Raw genomic sequence first — 24,020 nt, 5'->3', positions numbered from 1 at the left:
TTTATAAAAAAAACATTCCTGCATGATTGTGTTTTCAAAAACAATTTGATCAGAAATGAGAAATTATAAATATTAAATTACTACAATGAGCAGATCTTTAAAAGAGTAAGTGTAAATTGTTATTTTCTTCTTTAATTTTCCAGTGTAACTTCATTTTTCACACACAGCAGGTTTTCAATCAGGTGTAAAATCATCATGATATGGTTCAAATTTGATGGACTCACCAGGAGTGTCAAAGAGATTTTATCCAGTGAAAGAATTTCAGATATACCAGGTTGCATCTGCACAGGAGTGGACTCATGCAAATTAAACAAAAAAGTAAGTCTAAGATTATCAAGTGCTCATAAAATACTGCAGCTCCTCCTCAAGTTGTTCAGAAAAAAAAAAAAACTTCTTTGGAATTTTGAAATGTTCGTAATATCTCAGTCACTTCATAATACGTTACGTAGGTGTACCTTTTTCTTCATAGTTGAATGTGGGAACCATCCAGAGTTTGCTGAAATTAGTCCATGGGCCAAGCAGGTTTTCGGTACCACTTAAGGTGAGGAAATGACAATCCAGCTTCAGTGTATCATGGCCTACACAAAAATGTATTACAGCCATCCCGGGGTGGCAGCTTTAGCCAGGTAGGGGTCAGTGAAGAATTACACAGAGGTCTAAATGTAAAAATGCTTCAATCATGTTGAAAGCTATACCACATTATTTGTCTGATCAGTTCCAAAAAGGTATAGTTTGGATTATCTATGACTGAATGTTCTGGAGTTAAGGGGTAAAAACAGCAAGAATAATGACAACTCTGTACAACTTTGTTTTTAAAAGTTTGAGAATAAAGTAAATACATACAAAGGTCAGGTTCAGTTTGTGCAGGGGTCAAAATTTAAAGTTGCTCCAATTTCAGTAAAAAAAACAAAACAAAATTCAACATATTATTTGGGTTAATAGGGTTCTAATAAAAATAATAATAATAATAAGGAACAGTTTGAACCAAATTCATGCTTAGTTATGTTACGGGGTAACATATGTCACATGTCATAGAATCCGATGGGCGTTGACATTGTTTGACCTTTACTTTGGAGGCCAAACATTCAACACAGTCAAAACTATTCCAATTATTCATCCTTTTTATTTCAGCCAATAATTTGCATCATTTTTTACCGAAATTGGAGCAACTTTAACTTTTTGAAACTGACCTTTGTCACCATTTTTGCTGTTTTTACCCCATAACTCCAGAACATTCCATCATAGATAGTCCAAACTATACCTTTCTGGAATCATTATGATCAGACAAATAATGTGATATAGTTTTCAACATAATTGGGGCATTTTTCAATTTTGACCTCTGTGTAATTCTTCATTGACCCCTACCTGGCTACAGCTGCCACCCTATGATGGCTGTAATACATTTTTGTGTAGGCCATGATACACTGATGCTGGATTCTAAGTATTGTTTCATCACCTTAAGTGGGACTGATTAGGTTAATATTGATGACTGGCTCATGGACTAAATTAAGCCATGATGAGATGCATCATGTTACAGTTCCTCAAAGAGATCATCTCACCAACCGAGATTTATGTCACAGGAAATGCTACTGTGCACATTTTTAGTCCACGTCCAACAGGTTTTTGCATGAACTTGGAGCACAGAGGCTCATATGAGTCTTTCCTCTTTTGGTAACTTTAGTACATCTGGTGCTGTGGCGTTGTGGGCCCCCGACTGTTCCTCAGCACTGGGTCTGTACGTCCCTTCAGTCTGCCTCTTCTTCTTCACCACGCAGAAGAGCCAGGCAAGAACAGCTGAGGCGATTGCCAGGACACCCACGGTGACAGTTGGGGCCACGATAGCTGCTATGTCAGACCCCTGAGGACGTAGAAACATCAGGACGCTGAGACATTTCATTACACTGGGTACAACGGAATATTATTCACTTGACAGAATAAAATTATGGTCACTCACAGTGGTGTTATTTGACTCCCTGCTGCTTACAATAGAAGTAAAATTTGCTGTGAAAAGAGAGAAAAAAAAAGGCATTGCTCATATTTGTGGTGGATGACCACAAATTTAATGTTTTTTTTTTTTCTTTTGCATCTCTGTTTGTTTCTTTGTTTGGTTTGTTAAAAAAAATATTGCTCAAAAACTGCAGAACAAATTATCAGAAAATTTTGGGTCAACGCTGAAAAAAAAAATTCAAACAAATCTGGATTTTTTTTTTTTAAATCACCCCCACACAGCTAAACTGCCAGTATTAAATATACCATAGATAGTATATACATACTATCAGTCTTAAAGTTGCCAGTCTATCGCTGGGCAATACAGAAAATGCAAAAAAAAAAAAAAAAAAAAAAAAGGATCCTCACAGTTACACTGGCTTCTGTTTATCTGTAGACAGTGTAAATACAAGATATTTCATATTTTCTGTGTTCAACTTCATTTTATTTGTTAATATACATCCATTCCTCCATTTCAGACCTGCAACACATTACAAAAAAGTTGGAACAGGGGCAATTCAGGTCTAGTAATCTCCCTAGACCTAGCATCTCCCTTTTTCCAAAATGGATTTGCATGTTGATTTGGCACAAGTTTTACAGCAGATGCCCATCCTGATAGGATTCCATATTAGGCAGAGAATGTGAAGGGGCAGTCTTGAACCAGGAACCTTCAGCTCTGGAAATAAAAGTACTAACCACTTGACTATCATGCTACCTTTACTCCCTCTATAGTGCATAATATCATTAAATGACTTGAGGAATCTGGAGGCGTGTAAAGGGTAGGAGCTCAAGCCTAGGCTGAGCTCTGGTGATCTCCAATCCCTCATACAGCAATGTATCAAGAATTGTCATGCTTCAATAGCTGATATACTCACATGGGTAAGGGATTTCTGTGGGGAAACCTTTGCCAAGCAATACAATACAGCATTACATTCACAAATGCCACTTCAAACTTTACTGTATAAAAAGTAAACCTTATGTTAACCTTGTCCAGAAGCAGTGTCACTTTATCTGGGCTTGGGTGCATCTGGGTTGAACCATCACACAGTGGCAGTGTGTATTGTAAGACAAATGAGTATTCCAGATCTTTTTTTGGAGGAAATGGATGGTGTGTGCTCCAAACAAAAGATGAAAAGGACCATCCAGACTGTTATCAGCAAAAAGTCCAAAAGCCAGGGTCTGTCATGGAATGGAGGTTGTGTGCATGTCCTTGACAAAGATAATTTACTCTTCCGCAATGGCAGCATTAAGGCATAAAAGTACATTGAGATTTTACAGCAGCATATGCTACCTTCAAGACGATATCGTTTCCCGTGGACATCTCTGCATTTTTCAACGAGACAATGTAAAACCACGTTCTGCGCACATTACAAAGGCTTGGGTGCAGAAATAGAGGAGGTGTTTATTGGACTGTCCTACCTGCAGCCCTGACCTGTCCCCAGTAGGGAATGTGTAAAGAATTTTAAAATAAAAAATGTACCAACGACGACCCCATACACCTTAAGACGTGTTTGCAGGAAGAACAGGACAAAATAGCACCTGAAACATTTCATCGCTTGGTGTATCTTCAATGACAAAATGCCTTTTAAGTGCCGTGAGAAGGAACAGCAACATTACAAAGAGGTAAATATTAATATTTTAGCAGCCTGACTTTTCTTGGAATGTGTTGCAGGCCTTAAATGTGGGAGTGGATGTATGAGTATATTAAGTTAACAAATGAAATGAAGCTGACTGGAGGGGGCTGGACATGAAATATCTTGGGTTCACCATTTCCACAATGAAATTGAAGTCAAATTTATTGTAAGGATCAAGGATCATGCAAGGATCTCTATGTCCAGCCCAGTCTCATGTTTTTTCATGCGCCCATCACCAACAGCGCCCAATTTTCATGACGTTTTTTTTTTATTTTGCTATTGATAATCCTCCCCTTCTCCACACTCTAACCATAATCATAGCGTAAGTGTCTACCCTACCCTGACCATAACCCCTCCAGACACCCCCCCCCGTCACCCCATAGTTCATGCCCCTATTACAAAAAGCACCCCATTTTTGTGCCGTGGTCACAAATCCATAGATTAATGTACTTTTCATAATGCTGCCACAGACTGCAGTGAGACTGGGTTGGTGAGGGTTCAGCACCTGGTTTGGTTGCAATTTGAACCCTCAACACTAGATGGCATTGAACATTCTGCCATGGCATTATATACATTATATAGTCTGTGATAATGCCGCTGTAAATTTAGTTTATATCACAGTCACTTTCTCATAGCAGGGGTGATGCCAAAGTGATTAGAGCACTTGGTTTCAGTGCAGATGGTTCCTGGTTCAAAACCCACTTTTCTCCATGGAATGTGGAGTTACGGCAGGAAGAGCATCCGGTGTAAAACTTGTGTCAAATCAACCCTGAGTGAAAACAGCGGAGCAGTCGAAGGGACTTACTTGCAGTTGTTTTCGCCAATCCAGTCTCATGGCATGTCGTGATTCAGCAGCACGAAATATATATTAATCTATTGGTTCGTCATATTGTCACAAAAAGTGCAAAATTTTTGACATGAGAGCACAAATTTATTCTAATTCATTCTGTGACAGGTGCACGTAATTAAAAGTGCAGCCGGGGGGGCGTCGGGGGTGGTTAAGGTTAGGGTTGGGGGTAGGAGTAGGTTTAGTAACAGTGAGTTTAAAAAAAAAAGCCCTGTCACGAAAATTTTAATCATTTTGTTATGGGAGGATGAAAAAACATGAGACTGGGCTGGTTTTCTCATATATCAAATCAAATCAATTTTATTTATATAGCGCCAAATCACAACAAACAGCTGCCCCAAGGCGCTTTATATTGTAAGGCAAGGCCATACAATAATTACGGAAAAACCCCAACGGTCAAAACAACCCCCTGTGAGCAAGCACTTGGTGACAGTGGGAAGGAAAAACTCCCTTTTAACAGGAAGAAACCTCCAGCAGAACCAGGCTCAGGGAGGGGCAGTCTTCTGCTGGGACTGGTTGGGGCTGAGGGAGAGAACCAGGAAAAAGACATGCTGTGGAAGAGAGCAGAGATCAATCACTAATGATTAAATGCAGAGTGGTGCATACAGAGCAAAAAGAGAAAGAAACACTCAGTGCATCATGGGAACCCCCCAGCAGTCTAAGTCTATAGCAGCATAACTAAGGGATGGTTCAGGGTCACCTGATCCAGCCCTAACTATAAGCTTTAGCAAAAAAGAAAGTTTTAAGCCTAATCTTAAAAGTAGAGAGGGTGTCTGTCTCCCTGATCTGAATTGGGAGCTGGTTCCACAGGAGAGGAGCCTGAAAGCTGAAGGCTCTGCCTCCCATTCTACTCTTACAAACCCTAGGAACTACGAGTAAGCCTGCAGTCTGAGAGCGAAGCGCTCTATTGGGGTGATATGGTACTATGAGGTCCCTAAGATAAGATGGGGCCTGATTATTCAAAACCTTATAAGTAAGAAGAATAATTTTAAATTCTATTCTAGAATTAACAGGAAGCCAATGAAGAGAGGCCAATATGGGTGAGATATGCTCTCTCCTTCTAGTCCCTGTCAGTACTCTAGCTGCAGCATTTTGAATTAACTGAAGGCTTTTCAGGGAACTTTTAGGACAACCTGATAATAATGAATTACAATAGTCCAGCCTAGAGGAAATAAATGCATGAATTAGTTTTTCAGCATCACTCTGAGACAAGACCTTTCTAATTTTAGAGATATTGCGCAAATGCAAAAAAGCAGTCCTACATATTTGTTTAATATGCGCATTGAATGACATATCCTGATCAAAAATGACTCCAAGATTTCTCACAGTATTACTAGAAGTCAGGGTAATGCCATCCAGAGTAAGGATCTGGTTAGACACCATGTTTCTAAGATTTGTGGGGCCAAGTACAATAACTTCAGTTTTATCTCAGTTTAAAAGCAGGAAATTAGAGGTCATCCATGTCTTTATGTCTGTAAGACAATCCTGCAGTTTAGCTAATTGGTGTGTGTCCTCTGGCTTCATGGATAGATAAAGCTGGGTATCATCTGCGTAACAATGAAAATTTAAGCAATGCTGTCTAATAATACTGCCTAAGGGAAACATGTATAAAGTGAATAAAATTGGTCCTAGCACAGAACCTTGTGGAACTCCATAATTAACCTTAGTCTGTGAAGAAGATTCCCCATTTACATGAACAAATTGTAATCTATTAGATAAATATGATTCAAACCACCGCAGCGCAGTGCCTTTAATACCTATGGCATGCTCTAATCTCTGTAATAAAATTTTATGGTCAACAGTATCAAAAGCAGCACTGAGGTCTAACAGAACAAGCACAGAGATGAGTCCACTGTCTAAGGCCATAAGAAGATCATTTGTAACCTTCACTAATGCTGTTTCTGTACTATGATGGATTCTAAAACCTGACTGAAACTCTTCAAATAGACCATTCCTCTGCAGATGATCAGTTAGCTGTTTTACAACTACCCTTTCAAGAATTTTTGAGAGAAAAGCAAGGTTGGAGATTGGCCTATAATTAGCTAAGATAGCTGGGTCAAGTGATGGCTTTTTAAGTAATGGTTTAATTACTGCCACCTTAAAAGCCTGTGGTACATAGCCAACTAATAAAGAAAGATTGATCATATTTAAGATCGAAGCATTAATTAATGGTAGGTCTTCCTTGAGCAGCCTGGTAGGAATGGGGTCTAATAGACATGTTGATGGTTTGGAGGAAGTAACTAATGAAAATAACTCAGACAGAACAATCGGAGAGAAAGAGTCTAACCAAATACCGGTATCACTGAAAGCAGCCAAAGATAACGATATGTCTTTGGGATGGCTATGAGTAATTTTTTCTCTAATAGTTAGAATTTTATTAGCAAAGAAAGTCATGAAGTCATTACTAGTTAAAGTTAAAGGAATACTCGGCTCAATAGAGCTCTGACTCTTTGTCAGCCTGGCTACAGTGCTGAAAAGAAACCTGGGGTTGTTCTTATTTTCTTCAATTAGTGATGAGTAGTAAGATGTCCTAGCTTTACGGAGGGCTTTTTTATAGAGCAACAGACTCTTTTTCCAGGCTAAGTGAAGATCTTCTAAATTAGTGAGATGCCATTTCCTCTCCAACTTACGGGTTATCTGCTTTAAGCTGCGAGTTTGTGAGTTATACCACGGAGTCAGGCACTTCTGATTTAAGGCTCTCTTTTTCAGAGGAGCTACAGCATCCAAAGTTGTCTTCAATGAGGATGTAAAACTATTGACGAGATACTCTATCTCACTCACAGAGTTTAGGTAGCTACTCTGCACTGTGTTGGTATATGGCATTAGAGAACATAAATACACTTGCACTTGCTTGCTTGCCTCTACTGGTGGTTGGCTCTCACTGCGGTATTGTATCACTTCCTGTTCCGGAGCACAGCGGTGTTTTTCTGTATCTGTTAGCTGTTTAATCTGCGCAGTTAGATTGATCTAGTTATCTAGATTACGATTTGTTTCCCAGTGTAATCTTTACGTGCCTTAACTAAAGCACTCCTTCTGCTGAATCACCTCTAAATTATTTACACATTATTCACTTTGCGTGTTTTTAGGAATCCGCTAGCTTAGCGTAGCTACTAGCTCTTAGCCGATTTAGCATGGCGGCTTCTCCTGTCTCTCCCGCACTTTTCTGCTCTGGGTGTGAAATGTTTAGTTATTCCTCGGCCTCCTTTAGCAGTAATGGTACTTGTAATAAGTGTAGCTTATTCGTAGCTTTGGAGGCCAGGCTGGGCGAATTGGAGACTCGGCTCCGCACCGTGGAAAATTCTACAGCTAGCCAGGCCCCTGTAGTCGGTGCGGACCAAGGTAGCTTAGCCGCCGTTAGTTCCCCCCTGGCAGATCCCGAGCAGCCGGGAAAGCAGGCTGACTGGGTGACTGTGAGGAGGAAGCGTAGCCCTAAACAGAAGCCCCGTGTACACCGCCAACCCGTTCACATTTCTAACCGTTTTTCCCCACTCGACGACACACCCGCCGAGGATCAAACTCTGGTTATTGGCGACTCTGTTTTGAGAAATGTGAAGTTAGCGACACCAGCAACCATAGTCAATTGTCTTCCGGGGGCCAGAGCAGGCGACATTGAAGGAAATTTGAAACTGCTGGTTAAGGCTAAGCGTAAATTTGGTAAGATTGTAATTCACGTCGGCAGTAATGACACCCGGTTACGCCAATCGGAGGTCACTAAAATTAACATTAAATCGGTGTGTAACTTTGCAAAAACAATGTCGGACTCTGTAATTTTCTCTGGGCCCCTCCCCAATCAGACCGGGAGTGACATGTTTAGCCGCATGTTCTCCTTGAATTGCTGGCTGTCTGAGTGGTGTCCAAAAAATGAGGTGGGCTTCATAGATAATTGGCAAAGCTTCTGGGGAAAACCTGGTCTTGTTAGGAGAGACGGCATCCATCCCACTTTGGATGGAGCAGCTCTCATTTCTAGAAATCTGGCCAATTTTCTTAAATCCTCCAAACCGTGAGTATCCAGGGTTGGGACCAGGAAGCAGAGTTGTAGTCTTACACCCCTCTCTGCAGCTTCACTCCCCCTGCCATCCCCTCATTACCCCATCCCCGTAGAGACGGTGCCTGCTCCCAGACTACCAATAACCAGCAAAAATCTATTTAAGCATAAAAATTCAAAAAGAAAAAATAATATAGCACCTTCAACTGCACCACAGACTAAAACAGTTAAATGTGGTCTATTAAACATTAGGTCTCTCTCTTCTAAGTCCCTGTTGGTAAATGATATAATAATTGATCAACATATTGATTTATTCTGCCTAACAGAAACCTGGTTACAGCAGGATGAATATGTTAGTTTAAATGAGTCAACACCCCCGAGTCACACTAACTGTCAGAATGCTCGCAGCACGGGCCGGGGCGGTGGATTAGCAGCAATCTTCCATTCCAGCTTATTAATTAATCAAAAACCCAGACAGAGCTTTAATTCATTTGAAAGCTTGTCTCTTAGTCTTGTCCATCCAAATTGGAAGTCCCAAAAACCAGTTTTATTTGTTATTATCTATCGTCCACCTGGTCGTTACTGTGAGTTTCTCTGTGAATTTTCAGACCTTTTGTCTGACTTAGTGCTTAGCTCAGATAAGATAATTATAGTGGGCGATTTTAACATCCACACAGATGCTGAGAATGACAGCCTCAACACTGCATTTAATCTATTATTAGACTCTATTGGCTTTGCTCAAAAAGTAAATGAGTCCACCCACCACTTTAATCATATCTTAGATCTTGTTCTGACTTATGGTATGGAAATAGAAGACTTAACAGTATTCCCTGAAAACTCCCTTCTGTCTGATCATTTTTTAATAACATTTACATTTACTCTGATGGACTACCCAGCAGTAGGGAATAAGTTTCATTACACTAGAAGTCTTTCAGAAAGCGCTGTAACTAGGTTTAAGGATATGATTCCTTCTTTATGTTCTCTAATGCCATATAACAACACAGTGCAGAATAGCTACCTAAACTCTGTAAGGGAGATAGAGTATCTCGTCAGTAGTTTTACATCCTCATTGAAGACAGCTTTGGATGCTGTAGCTCCTCTGAAAAAGAGAGCTTTAAATCAGAAGTGTCTGACTCCATGGTATAACTCTCAAACTCGTAGCTTAAAGCAGATAACCCGTAAGTTGGAGAGGAAATGGCGTCTCACTAATTTAGAAGATCTTCACTTAGCCTGGAAAAAGAGTCTGTTGCTCTATAAAAAAGCCCTCCGTAAAGCTAGGACATCTTTCTACTCATCACTAATTGAAGAAAATAAGAACAACCCCAGGTTTCTTTTCAGCACTGTAGCCAGGCTGACAAAGAGTCAGAGCTCTATTGAGCTGAGTATTCCATTAACTTTAACTAGTAATGAGTTCATGACTTTCTTTGCTAACAAAATTTTAACTATTAGAGAAAAAATTACTCATAACCATCCCAAAGACGTATCGTTATCTTTGGCTGCTTTCAGTGATGCCGGTATTTGGTTAGACTCTTTCTCTCCGATTGTTCTGTCTGAGTTATTTTCATTAGTTACTTCATCCAAACCATCAACATGTTTATTAGACCCCATTCCTACCAGGCTGCTCAAGGAAGCCCTACCATTATTTAATGCTTCGATCTTAAATATGATCAATCTATCTTTGTTAGTTGGCTATGTACCACAGGCTTTTAAGGTGGCAGTAATTAAACCATTACTTAAAAAGCCATCACTTGACCCAGCTATCTTAGCTAATTATAGGCCAATCTCCAACCTTCCTTTTCTCTCAAAAATTCTTGAAAGGGTAGTTGTAAAACAGCTAACTGATCATCTGCAGAGGAATGGTCTATTTGAAGAGTTTCAGTCAGGTTTTAGAATTCATCATAGCACAGAAACAGCATTAGTGAAGGTTACAAATGATCTTCTTATGGTCTCGGACAGTGGACTCATCTCTGTGCTTGTTCTGTTAGACCTCAGTGCTGCTTTTGATACTGTTGACCATAAAATTTTATTACAGAGATTAGAGCATGCCATAGGTATTAAAGGCACTGCGCTGCGGTGGTTTGAATCATATTTGTCTAATAGATTACAATTTGTTCATGTAAATGGGGAATCTTCTTCACAGACTAAAGTTAATTATGGAGTTCCACAAGGTTCTGTGCTAGGACCAATTTTATTCACTTTATATATGCTTCCCTTAGGCAGTATTATTAGACGGTATTGCTTAAATTTTCATTGTTACGCAGATGATACCCAGCTTTATCTATCCATGAAGCCAGACGACACACACCAATTAGCTAAACTGCAGGATTGTCTTACAGACATAAAGACATGGATGACCTCTAATTTCCTGCTTTTAAACTCAGATAAAACTGAAGTTATTGTACTTGGCCCCACAAATCTTAGAAACATGGTGTCTAACCAGATCCTTACTCTGGATGGCATTACCCTGACCTCTAGTAATACTGTGAGAAATCTTGGAGTCATTTTTGATCAGGATATGTCATTCAAAGCGCATATTAAACAAATATGTAGGACTGCTTTTTTGCATTTACGCAATATCTCTAAAATCAGAAAGGTCTTGTCTCAGAGTGATGCTGAAAAACTAATTCATGCATTTATTTCCTCTAGGCTGGACTATTGTAATTCATTATTATCAGGTTGTCCTAAAAGTTCCCTAAAAAGCCTTCAGTTAATTCAAAATGCTGCAGCTAGAGTGCTGACGGGGACTAGAAGGAGAGAGCATATCTCACCCATATTGGCCTCTCTTCATTGGCTTCCTGTTAATTCTAGAATAGAATTTAAAATTCTTCTTCTTACTTATAAGGTTTTGAATAATCAGGTCCCATCTTATCTTAGGGACCTCGTAGTACCATATCACCCCAATAGAGCGCTTCGCTCTCAGACTGCAGGCTTACTTGTAGTTCCTAGGGTTTGTAAGAGTAGAATGGGAGGCAGAGCCTTCAGCTTTCAGGCTCCTCTCCTGTGGAACCAGCTCCCAATTCAGATCAGGGAGACAGACACCCTCTCTACTTTTAAGATTAGGCTTAAAACTTTCCTTTTTGCTAAAGCTTATAGTTAGGGCTGGATCAGGTGACCCTGAACCATCCCTTAGTTATGCTGCTATAGACGTAGACTGCTGGGGGGTTCCCATGATGCACTGTTTCTTTCTCTTTTTGCTCTGTATGCACCACTCTGCATTTAATCATTAGTGATCGATCTCTGCTCCCCTCCACAGCATGTCTTTTTCCTGGTTCTCTCCCTCAGCCCCAACCAGTCCCAGCAGAAGACTGCCCCTCCCTGAGCCTGGTTCTGCTGGAGGTTTCTTCCTGTTAAAAGGGAGTTTTTCCTTCCCACTGTAGCCAAGTGCTTGCTCACAGGGGGTCGTTTTGACCGTTGGGGTTTTACATCATTATTGTATGGCCTTGCCTTACAATATAAAGCGCCTTGGGGCAACTGTTTGTTGTGATTTGGCGCTATATAAAAAAAAAAATTGATTGAATTGATTGAAATACATATACAGTCACATAACGCAACTGTGTGCATTTGAGGCAACCTGGTCTCACGGCAAGTCGTGATTCAGCAGCACGAAATATACATTAATCTATTGGTTTTTGATATCGTGACAAAAAAGTGAAGCGGGGGGGGGGGGTCAGGTGGTTATGGTTAGGGTGGGGGGAAGGGAGGAGGATTAGGTTATAGTTAAGGTTAGGGTTGGGGTAGGAGTAGGGTTAGTAATAGTGAGTTTAAAAAAAACCCGTCATTAAAATTTTACTCATTTCATGATGGGAGGGCAAAAAAAAAAAAAGGTGAGACTGGGCTGTTTGAGGAAACCAAACATGAAACACATTAACTGTAAATGACAAATTTTTAAAAAGGATTTTTTTTTTTTTTTGCACAACTTTACACTATTTTGAAAAAATGAACCACCCAAGCAGCAAATGGTACTGTCAGTCTCATGTAATGAGGCAACAAAGTTTATCTGAATCCTGCTGGCCCAAAGCTGATTTTTGACATTTCATCCCTGAGCGCCCGTGTGATTACTCTGTGACATCATGAAACTACACAGTAACTACTTGACCAGGACAGGAGGAGGAGGAGGAGGAGGAGGTGGTGACACAGGAATGAAACTGTACAGTCAGCAAAGTCCTTCAGATGTGCTTGTTTGAAGCAAAAACTGTCCTAGCTACAGTTTTGTTTGCTTACATGTTTATTATCAAATGCAAAAACCACTTGGACTCCACCTATGTTGAAGTTTTGGGGAGCTTAAAACCTCTCCTTGCATTTTCTGAGTCAATCATTCACCACGGCAAACAGTGGACTCAGCAAGGACGAAAGTACAACCTGACAGCAAAAGAACAAAGGGGAGGGGCTCATACGCAAAAAGCAGTAAGAAGGCATCAAATTCAAGGATGTGGGTTTCACACTACTTTGCTACAGTGTGTTATTAAACGGAATTTAACAATTTTGGAAATAAGGTCCACAAGGGCCAGTGGCAGCTTCCTCAGAGTGTGATTCTTAAGCATAGTCATGTATGTTTTGAGATGTATTTTTGAACCGCTGTGTGTCTGAGGTGTGTGTTTGCGTGGACGGGAGGAGTGTGGGAGTTGGTGTGAGGATGACGAGATGTTGACCAACTCACCGCTGATGGGATTACCGCCCAGCACCAGCAGCAAAACACTCCTGACCACAACACTAGGCACGGCCAGCACATCCGGAGGCGCTGCCATCTATACCCACAACCAATAGGAGTCAAGCGCGTGCACAGAGGGCATCACCTTGGATCCGTTTTGGGCGTCTACAAGACACAACCACCATCATATCAACATTTTGGAGACCATTTTAGTAACCTTAACCCCTTAATGCCTGAATTTATATAGCTGTATATAAAAAAAATGTTTTGTGTGTGTTTTTGCCTTTAAGTAGATGGTAAATAATGTTGAGATTATTAATTTCACTTTTGCACAAAAAATAAATAGTAATTTTGGTATTTTGATAATAATGTATGTTATAATGTTATACTAATAATACTGGTATGTTGCAAATTTGCAACGACAGGCATACTGGTCAATTTGGTATGTTGCATATTTGAGTCAAATATTGTAGCATATATGCGACAATAGGCGTTAAGGGGTTAACTCTTTTAGGTTTTGTCATACAATAAAAAAATGAAATATTTACTTAAAGCAACAGTGTGTAAGATTTAGTGACATCCAGTGGTGAGGCTGCATATTGCTGTATTCCGTCACGTCATTTTGTTTCCCTTTAGATTTTCTCATCTTTATAGATGGGGATTCATGCTCCCTCGTCTTGTCTTGTGACAAGAAATATTTATGATCCTCCTTATCACAATAATGGGGGTTCTCAAACTTGTTAGCCTGCACAAGCAACCAATCAACTAATTTTTTTCTGCAGTTTTCCGACCGTGAAACAAAAGGCAAAAGGCAGATTTAGATTTTTTTGGGTTACTGTATCAAAATGGTGGTGTGACATGGCACCCCCATGAGGGGTCCACTCATGTAGACATGTATGACTCATTCTAAGCTTATAAAAAGACATTGATCTGTTACTGCAAGTAATGAAACACTAATGAACAGATAGTTATGAATGCTACATCCCATGTCTGTTAATTAACGGCCCTAAATCATACATACTGTAGCTTTAATAATAATAATAATAATTTTCATTTATAATTCAGCTTTCATTAATAAAAATCTTAAAGTGCTATAGCAAAAAATAAAATAAAACCAAGGTTAAATAATATAAAGATAAAAAACAGTCAGCAGAATAGAATAAAATCAAAATAAAAAAATAAAATAGAATAACAAGACTAAGATGCAACAGATTCAAATTATTAAGACCTGTCTAAACAAGTTTGTCTTGAGGCTTTTTTAAAAAGCTTCAACAGTCTGTGGAGCCCTCAGATGGTCAGGTAGGCACTTTCAAATATGAGGGGCAGCTGAACAGAAGGCCCTGTCTCCCGTGGTGTGAAGTTTGGTGTGAGGGGGACGAAGAAGCTTAGTGTTGTATGCACAGAGTGAACAAAAGGATGTGTGGGGAGTGAGGAGGTCTTTGTGGGGGCATTGCCATGGATGCATTGGTGGGTGATGAGAGCAATCTTAAAATGGATTCTGTAGGTGATGGGATGCCAATGGAGGTTATGGAGTACAAGTCTAATGTGCTCCTGTTTACGTACTCTCATCAGAATTCTAGCTGCACTGTTTTGAATGTATTATAGTTTTTGCCAACTGCTTACACCCAAAAAGCGAATGCTTAAACTAACACTTCAAATCCAAAATGTCTTGTATCAATAGCTAAAACACAATGTGACAATCAGGGTTGGGTAGGATTACTTTGAAAGAATACATGTGGATTACATGTATGTATGTACATACATTTCCATTACTTGTAATCTGATTAGTTTTGGATTACATTTCAAAGTAATCCTACCCAACCTTGGTGACAATACCTTAAAACACATTTTCTGCTTTGCACTTTGCTTGCAATTCTTCAACATAGTTGATGCAGAACATTACACACAGTTTCCTACAGTAGACACTGAACTCAAAGATAAAATAATTTTAATTTCAATTTATTTCCTTTATATAGTGCCAAATCACAACAGAGTTGCCTCAAGGCGCTTCACACAGGTAAGGTCTAACCTTACCAACCCCCAGAGCAACAGTGGTAAGGAAAAACTCCCTCTGAGGAAGAACCCTCAAGCAGACCAGACTCAAAGGGGTGACCCTCTGCTTGGGCCATGCTACAAACATAAATTACAGAAATAATTCACAGAACAATTCACGGACGAATATACAAGAATTGCTGTTGGTGCACAGGACAGGAGGCTCGCCAACACAAACACAACTCCCATCTCTGGATGGAGCTGCACCTTAAACAGAGAAAAAACAGAATCAGGCATCAGAAAGACAAAAAAATACTGTATAATTTGCCAGCATTAATCAACAAGAAAAACAGAAGAAATACTAAGGTGATCACCGGCCACTAGCCCTAAGCTTCACTAAAAGACCCAGAATTTAGGTGAAGTTGAGGCCGCGGCCCGCTCCAATTACTAATAACATGAATTAAAAGAGTAAAAAGCATAAAACAAAACTGCACCACTATGCTAGCCATATGAAAGGGAAAATAAGTGCGTCTTAAGTCTGGACTTGAAAGTCTCCACAGAATCTGACTGTTTTATTGACGCAGGGAGATCATTCCACAGAACAGGGGCACGATAAGAGAAAGCTCTGTGACCCGCAGACTTCTTATTCACCTTAGGGACACAAAGTAGTCCTACACCCTGAGAACATAAAGCCCGGGTCGGTACGTACGGTTTAATTAGGTCAGCTAGGTAGGGAGGTGCCAGTCCATGAATAATTTTATAGGTTAGTAGCAGAACCTTAAAATCTGATCTCACTGGGATAGGAAGCCAGTGAAGAGATGCCAAAATGGGTGTAATGTGGTCAAACTTTCTGCTTCGTGTCAAAAGTCTGGCTGCAGCATTCTGAACCAATTGGAGAGCCCTAATGCTAGACTGCAGTAAACCAGAAAATAGAACATTGCAGTAGTCCAATCTAGAAGAGATGAACGCATGGATCAGGGTCTCAGCATCAGCCATAGACAGGATGGGACGAATCTTAGCTATATTTCACAGGTGAAAGAAAGCAGTCCTAGTAATGTTTCTAATATGGAGACCAAAGGACAACGAAGGATCAAAAATTACCCCAAGGTTCCTCACTTTGTCAGTGTGATGTATGACACATGAGCCGAGGCTGAGTGTTAACTGGTCAAATTGATGCCGATGTCTCACCTAAAAAATACCTATAAAATACCTTGTTATCATTTGGAAAACAGTTTTAGTAAAATACAAAACACATCTGGTAATTGGAAATACGAGGTCTATTAGAAAAGAAACCGACCTTTTTATTTTTTCAAAAACTATACTCAACAAAAATATAAACGCAACACTTTTGGTTTTGCTCCCATTTTGTATGAGATGAACTCAAAGATCTAAAACTTTTTCCACATACACAATATCACCATTTCCCTCAAATATTGTTCACAAACCAGTCTAAATCTGTGATAGTGAGCACTTCTCCTTTGCTGAGATAATCCATCCCACCTCACAGGTGTGCCATATCAAGATGCTGATTAGACACCATGATTAGTGCACAGGTGTGCCTTAGACTGTCCACAATAAAAGGCCACTCTGAAAGGTGCAGTTTTGTTTTATTGGGGGGGGATACCAGTCAGTATCTGGTGTGACCACCATTTGCCTCATGCAGTGCAACACATCTCCTTCGCATCATCTGTGAAGAGAACACCTCTCCAACGTGCCAAACGCCAGCGAATGTGAGCATTTGCCCACTCAAGTCGGTTACGACGACGAACTGGAGTCAGGTCGAGACCCCGATGAGGACGACGAGCATGCAGATGAGCTTCCCTGAGACGGTTTCTGACAGTCTGTGCAGAAATTCTTTGGTTATGCAAACCGATTGTTTCAGCAGCTGTCCGAGTGGCTGGTCTCAGACGATCTTGGAGGTGAACATGCTGGATGTGGAGGTCCTGGGCTGGTGTGGTTACACGTGGTCTGCGGTTGTGAGGCTGGTTGGATGTACTGCCAAATCCTCTGAAACGCCTTTGGAGACGGCTTATGGTAGAGACATGAACATTCAATACATGAGCAACAGCTCTGGTTGACATTCCTGCTGTCAGCATGCCAACTGCACGCTCCCTCAAATCTTGCGACATCTGTGGCATTGTGCTGTGTGATAAAACTGCACCTTTCAGAGTGGCCTTTTATTGTGGACAGTCTAAGGCACCCCTGTGCACTAATCATGGTGTCTAATCAGCATCTTGATATGGCACACCTGTGAGGTGGGATGGATTATCTCAGCAAAGGAGAAGTGCTCACTATCACAGATTTAGACTGGTTTGTGAACAATATTTGAGAGAAATGGTGATATTGTGTATGTGGAAAAAGATTTAGATCTTTGAGTTCATCTCATACAAAATGGGAGCAAAACCAAAAGTGTTGCGTTTATATTTTTGTTGAGTACGTGTGATTGCGTCAGACAAGCTTGAACCCTTGTGCGCATACGTGAGTTTTTCCACGCCTGTCGGTTGCGTCATTCACCTGTGAGCAGGCTTTGAGTGAGGAGTGGTCCAGCCCCTCGGCGGATTTTCATTGTCAGGAAATGGCGGAATGGGCTTTTTTTCCATCAGAATTTTTTCAGAAACTGTTAGAGACTGGCAGCTGGAAACCATTAGAAAAATTTATCTGGCTTTCTGTGAAAATTTTACGGGCTTCACAGAGAATAAGGACTGTTACTACAGCTTTAATGACGGCTTTAAGGACGTTCGGCGCGCCGCACTCCGTGCCGCCATCGAGAGCCACAAACCACCGGATCATTTCTAAACGGATGGCTCTGTGGATCCGAGACCGTCGTGTGCACTTTCTCTGGTTATCACAAGAGCTGGACATCAACCATTTTCCGGCAGATTTCACTTTTAACAAGAGATTTTGTCATGGAAAGCTGAGCGGAGGCTTCGCGCATCACGACTGATTTGCTGATGGAGCGACACAAAGGAACAACTCCGTTTTGGTCTCACAGGACGGCTTGGAGATGGCGTTCAGACAACTGTCGGTGGTTTTTCCATCGAGTGATTATCCGAGAAATTGTGGATGTGCCTGGACATGCCAGAACATGTCCCGTGAGGCTTCATCACCGCGTTGCTGTGCGCCATGCGGAACCTCTGTGACGCGCGAAGCCTCCGCTCCTCTTTCCATGTCAAAAACTCCTGTAACAGTGGAATGTGCCATTCATTTCCAAATTGGATGTTGTGTTTTATCCAGGACGTTGTCTGACTAGCACAGGAATTTTGAAAAGACGTGGACATCAGCACTTTTTCGGCACATTGAGACAGACGTGCGGAGGAATTCCGTGCGTCGCAGCTGTGCTGCATGGCGCACAGCAACGCCGTGATGAAGCCTCACGGGATATGTTCTGGCATGTCCAGGCACATCCACAATTTCTCGGATAATCACTCGATGGAAAAACCACCGACAGCTGTCTGAATGCCATCTCAAAGCCGTCCTGTGAGACCAAAACGGAGGTGTTCCTTTGTCTCACTCCATCAGCAAATTGGTCGTGACGCGCGAAGCCTCTGCTCGGCTTTCCATGACAAAATCTCTTGTTAAAAGTGAAATCTGCCGGAAAATGACTGATGTCCAGCTCTTGTGATAACCAGAGAAATTGCACATGACGGTCTCGGATCCACAGAGCCATCCGTTTAGAAATGATCCGGTGGTTTGTGGCTCGCGATGGTGGCACGGAGTGCGGCGCGCCGAGCGTCCTTAAAGCCGTCCTTAAAGCTGTAGTAACACTCCTTATTCTCTGTGAAGCCTGTAAAATTTTCACCGAAAACCAGATAAATTTTTCGAATGGTTTCCAGCTGCCAGTCTCTAACAGTTTCTGAAAAAATTCTGATGGAAAAAAAGCCCAAATTATTCCGCCATTTCCTGACAATGAAAATCCGCCGAGGGGGCTGGACCACTCCTCACTCAAAGCCTGCTCACAGGCGAATGACGCAACCAACAGGCGTGGAAAAACTCACGCATGCGCACGAGGGTTCAAGCTTGTCTGACGCAATCACACGTGATTCAAATCCATATGGTTTTTGAAAAAAATAATAAGGTCAGATACTTTTCTAATAGACCTCGTACTTATGCAATGCACACATCTGAAAACAGTCACACAGAAAGCTCACCACCAATTAGTCTGACTTTTGGTACTACAACTAGAGCTCAGGTAAGACATTTGGTGAAATCTGCAATCATGGAGGCAGTAAGACGCAGAGGAAGAGGCAGAAGGAAGACAAAGACAAAGACAGATATGTGGACAAGGACAAAGACAAGGAAGAGCAAGAAGGAGAAATGTTTCAGTTGAAATTTGAGCAACTTTGGTGGACCATGTGATCAACCACAGCCTCACAGTGGGGGAAGCTGGGCAAAGGGTCCACCCAAACATCAGCCACCACACAGTGGGTAGTACTGTCAAGTGATTTTACCATACTATGTATGTAAACTACAGTACTGCAAACACTTGTTTTAATTGTTTTCATTTGTGTTTTGAATTTGAACTGTACAGTACTCTATCGTTCTTTAGGTTTTTGTAAGAAATTTCCATTTCTTTGTAAAAAACAAAACAAACCAAAAACGGGGAAAGAATATTTTTGTTGCCAAATTCTTTAACTTTTTGAGAAAAAGTAAATAAAAATATTTAGACTTCAGTGTTTTGTATAAAACACATCAATGTGTTGCTGTTGATTTGAAAGTGTTTCCAAATGCTGCATGTGTGTATCATTTTGTTGCTAAAATGACATTTTTAGAAGAGATTGTTAGGATTTGACTGTAGGGTTTCATTTTGACAGTGTTGTGTCTTATCTTGCTTGTGTGTAGAGTTTTCACACAGTGAGCCAAATTTTGCAAAATGTGTGTAAGCAATCGACAAAAACTGTAATGCTTTAATCGAATTATATTTACCAGTTCCACAAAACTTGTTTGTTCAAATGGGAAACGTTATTCAGATTAATAGCATTTAAACAATATTTTCTGGGAGTGGTTGACATTATTTGAATAAGCAATGATAATACTTCAATTTGATCCTGCGGGCATGTTGAGAAGGATACTGTGATTGCCTCTGTGTGTGTGTGAGAGAGAGAGAGAGAGAACGCTAATAAAAAAACAGCTGAGCAGGTTTTTACCAAATTTGTACGGAATATTACTTGGGTTTGTGTCTCCAGATGATATATGGTAGTTTAGTCTGCTTGGTTTCAGTGCAGAAAGTTCACAGTTCAAACCTCACCCCTGCCACATTTTTATGTAATGTGGAACTGTGTCAGGAAGGGCATCCGGTGTAAAACTTGTGCCAATTCAACATGCAGCTTCACCTCATATTTGCTGTGGCGACCCCGAGTGCAAACAAGGGAGCAGCCGAAGGGACTTACTATGTCTCCAGACAATTAACGTTTGGAACAGATTGGTCAAAGTTCAAGTTCAAGAGAAACACAGCTCAGAAACACGTTTACCACAAAATCACAGGACCAATTTTTACCAAATTTGGTGGGAATGGGTTGGGTTAGTGCCATTTATTTTCATATGATTAATCTTTGGAGCAGATTGTTTAAAGGTCAAGGTTAATGTCAAGCGAAACTGTCTAAAAAAACATGTTTACCATTATATTTCTGCTAACAATGCAGCTAAAGATTTGATCAAAAACTCATAGTGATCAGTAAAATCATTTTAATCAACTGATTTCATGATGAAGTCAAAATATCTTGTAAAAAAGAAAAAAGAAGAGAGAGAAAACCTTACGCACAGCTTCAACCCTATGGTGCCCTTCATTTAGAGAGCTTTGCAGTCAGCTAAAAACAGGTACATTATGCCTGCGGTGTTGAATCAATACTAAACTTGCTAACAGAGGATAATCAGCCAGTATTCCCAAAAAGAAAGGCTCACAAAGTGGTGTACTTCTCGTTCCGATGGCGCCATATATCAAAACATGAAAGCATACATACCTTTCGAGCTGGTACGTTTTGGCCGATCGGAACAGGTTAATTCCTCCTCTTCATGTGAACCATACTGCTTCCGCCTCACCTTGTCAAAAAATAAATAAATAAATAAATAAATAAATAAATAAATAAAAACGATCCCGCGCCTTTAATCCAACAGGTAACGCAGTAAAAGTTCGCTCCACTCAAACTGATCCTTTCGAACAGGACTGCATCCTGAACTGAAACCGGGCTGTGGTCAATGTAAAACAGCTTCTCTCCCCCCCCCGTCGTTTCCTCTTCAGATCTGGTCACATGGTCCAGTTTCGTGTTACATTACCTGAGATATCTACCTGCAGCGCGCAGACAGATCCTCCTTTGTACTGCGCTTTTACGCAGCGGAATGGAAGAAAAACGCAGCAGTTTGGTGGAGCAGAACACCACCCGACCCCCGCCGTGACTACAAAACAAGATTGTATGGGATCTTTAAAAACGTCGTGCTAAAATAAACTTTGGTATAAAGTCCCGATCTACCACCGATTTCTTGAATGAAAATGTGGTTTCGATGTGCCAAGTTGCGCACTTGCTCTGAGCCGCTTCAATACGCCGCTGTCAGCTCTTCTCCTAGCAACCTGTATGATTGTGGAGGTAGCATGAAATAGCGCCCCCATCAGGTTTCCCCAACATGAGAGAGGGTATTAGCATTCCTGAGATATTTTAGGGCGAATTCTGCACCCAGTTGAACTCGTGGGCTGTAATCTTCATCTAATCCCCCCGGCCCCCTTCCTCAGACGCATAGGGGCAAAGATCTCGGCTGTTCTCGCCTAATCTGTGGTGGTCAAATCTGGACAGTGTCAGAGCTCTGACATGTTGAAAAGGATTTATTATTTTAACACATTTCCACTCAGAATAAATAGTTGTGAATGATGGCAAAACACAATGATTAAAGGAGACATACCGGAAGAATTATGGAAAAATTCTGTCATCTTGCAATAGTTTGTACCATCTGTCATGATCAGACAAATAATGTGGTATTGCTCTTAATATGATTTGAGCATTTTTAAATTTTGATCCCTGTGTAATTCTTAAATTGACCCCTATCTGGCTGCCTATTGAAAATTCAAGTGGACACCCTGCCTTTTCAAAAGGGTAATGTCTAAGGTGTATTTGTAACACATTTGGTGCTTGCATCAGCATTTGAAAGATTTTTTTTCAGATATCTGCTGCACTACATAGAAGCCACCATGTTATACTACCATTTTGATACAGTAGCCCAAAAGGGACATACTTACTCTGCCTTTTGCATTCTGCGGTGCAGCCAGAAGACTGAAGAAAAAAAATAAAAGGAATCAATGGTTGTTTTTCTGTAATCCATCTACTGACTGCTAGTGCAGGATCACAAGTTCAAGCATCCTTATTTTTGTGAAATAAAGGCTCAAATAGACAGTTTATCACAAGAAAATGTAAGGGAGCATGAATCCCAGTCACCAAAGAAGCAAATGGGAAATTAAACCGTTACTGTGACGGGATAATGCAATCTGCAGCATCACCACTAGATGGCACTGAGTTGTACATACTGTAGCTTTAAATATAGTTTTGTTTTCATGTTAATCCATTACATCCTCACATTTTTCAATAGAATGTAGTAGTTGGCTGGTCTAAATGGCTGAGCTGATCATTTGAAAGGTTAAACACGTTCAAACTCTCATAATTATTTTTTGCATATTGAAATTACCCTGATCTAAGTAATGTATGAAATGGTAACAAAAAAATCAAACAGGTCTGCACCTTTAAGTCTTGGGCTATTTCACTGGATTTTTTTTTAACCAAACAGCTCTACCACTTCAATTTAAAAAAAAATAAAATAAATAAATAAATGCAAACATATTTATTTACATGTAATGTAATATCAAAAATTATAACAAGCACTTCCTGTCACACACAGTGTCAATTCTTCTCTATTTTCATTCATGCCAGGAATTTTTGTACAAGGAAAACAAATCTGTTGATTAGAAACCGTGCGTCTGTTGCTAAATCTAAAGACTTAGATTACAAATACTTTCATTGTTGGCTTTCTGTTGTCCCAAACTCGAGATACCTTGTCCGTGAAAAACCTCACATGGGCATATTTCATCAAGTTTCTAGAGTGATTAGAAGCCGGTTTGGCAAAATGGATGTTTTGTGGCAACCACTGTGACAATCCAAAATACTGGCCATAAACTTATTTCCACAAATGTAATCAGAAATATTATAATTCATTTTATGTTTACAAAAATGTGCAGGTTTAATTCTGAAATAAAATTTGTTGACATGAAGTTTAATGTGTTGGCATTACTGCTGCATGTAACACATGTTTTAATAATTTCATATTTGCCCTGATAGCAAAGTGAGAACAGGCTATAATTTAGATAATTTATGTACAAAAAAAAAAAAGCGATGTTCATCAATAATTGCTTTTCAATAACTGTAATACCATCAAAGCGTTCTGGGCTACGTTATAATGTGGTCAATAAAAATGTGATACTTGTTTTATGAGTTTTGAAACATAAAAGTGGCATAATAAACATTTTTAAATACTTCTGTATGATTGTGTACTGTTATATGACCGTTGTAACCAATTTGATTTGTACAATTTTCTTTTCATTTTGTAATTTTATATATTGTTGTTATTATTATTTATTTATTTATTTGTTTATTTTTATTTTACTGGTGGGATAGGCTCCACCCCGTGACCCCTAATTGAGCGGGTATAGAAAATGGATGGATGGATGATTCGTAGTAGTAGTAGTAGTGTCGCTATACTGCTAGAAGGAGAGAGAGAGAGAGAGAGAGAGAGAGAGAGAGAGAGAGAGAGAGAGAGAGAGAGAGAGAGAGAGAGAGAGAGATACCTTTCTATTCTACACGCTCCTCCTTCATACGCGTGCAGTTCGCGGCATTGTCTTAAAGAGACGGGAACGATGTCTATGGGCGGGAAGGCAACGTATTATAAAGATATGTG

General features: G+C 40.3%; 1 protein-coding gene across 2 annotated transcripts; it reads right to left on the bottom strand.

The window, feature by feature from the left end:
• Positions 1–1,488: 1,488 nt before the first annotated feature.
• Positions 1,489–21,658, bottom strand: crb3a (crumbs homolog 3a). Of its 2 annotated transcripts, none has more exons than XM_034189779.1 (5): positions 21,363–21,658; positions 21,050–21,128; positions 13,110–13,265; positions 1,955–2,001; positions 1,489–1,858 (listed from the first exon to the last, which is right to left on the bottom strand). In XM_034189779.1, the coding sequence occupies exons 3-5, from the start codon at positions 13,195–13,197 to the stop codon at positions 1,649–1,651; spliced, it is 345 nt and encodes a 114-aa protein (XP_034045670.1). In that variant the 5' UTR covers positions 13,198–13,265; positions 21,050–21,128; positions 21,363–21,658; the 3' UTR covers positions 1,489–1,648. The 2 variants fall into 2 exon arrangements, with proteins under 2 accessions (XP_034045670.1, XP_034045671.1); XM_034189780.1 differs by having other exon boundaries at positions 21,376–21,658.
• Positions 21,659–24,020: the final 2,362 nt, after the last annotated feature.

Source organism: Thalassophryne amazonica, chromosome 16 (assembly GCF_902500255.1).
Source record: "Thalassophryne amazonica chromosome 16, fThaAma1.1, whole genome shotgun sequence".
Lineage (NCBI taxonomy): Eukaryota > Metazoa > Chordata > Actinopteri > Batrachoidiformes > Batrachoididae > Thalassophryne > Thalassophryne amazonica.
The sequence above is the reverse complement of the archived record's forward strand: the minus strand, read 5'-3'. Positions and strand labels throughout refer to the sequence as shown.

Coding starts and splice junctions, on each gene's coding strand:
- crb3a (XM_034189779.1), bottom strand. CDS start 13,197: ATGGCAGCGCCTCCGGATGTGCTGGCCGTGCCTAGTGTTGTGGTCAGG. Junction 2,002..13,109: donor GGGCGGTAATCCCATCAGCG/GTGAGTTGGTCA, acceptor CTCTTTTCACAG/CAAATTTTACTTCTATTGTA. Junction 1,859..1,954: donor GGGAGTCAAATAACACCACT/GTGAGTGACCAT, acceptor CTACGTCCTCAG/GGGTCTGACATAGCAGCTAT.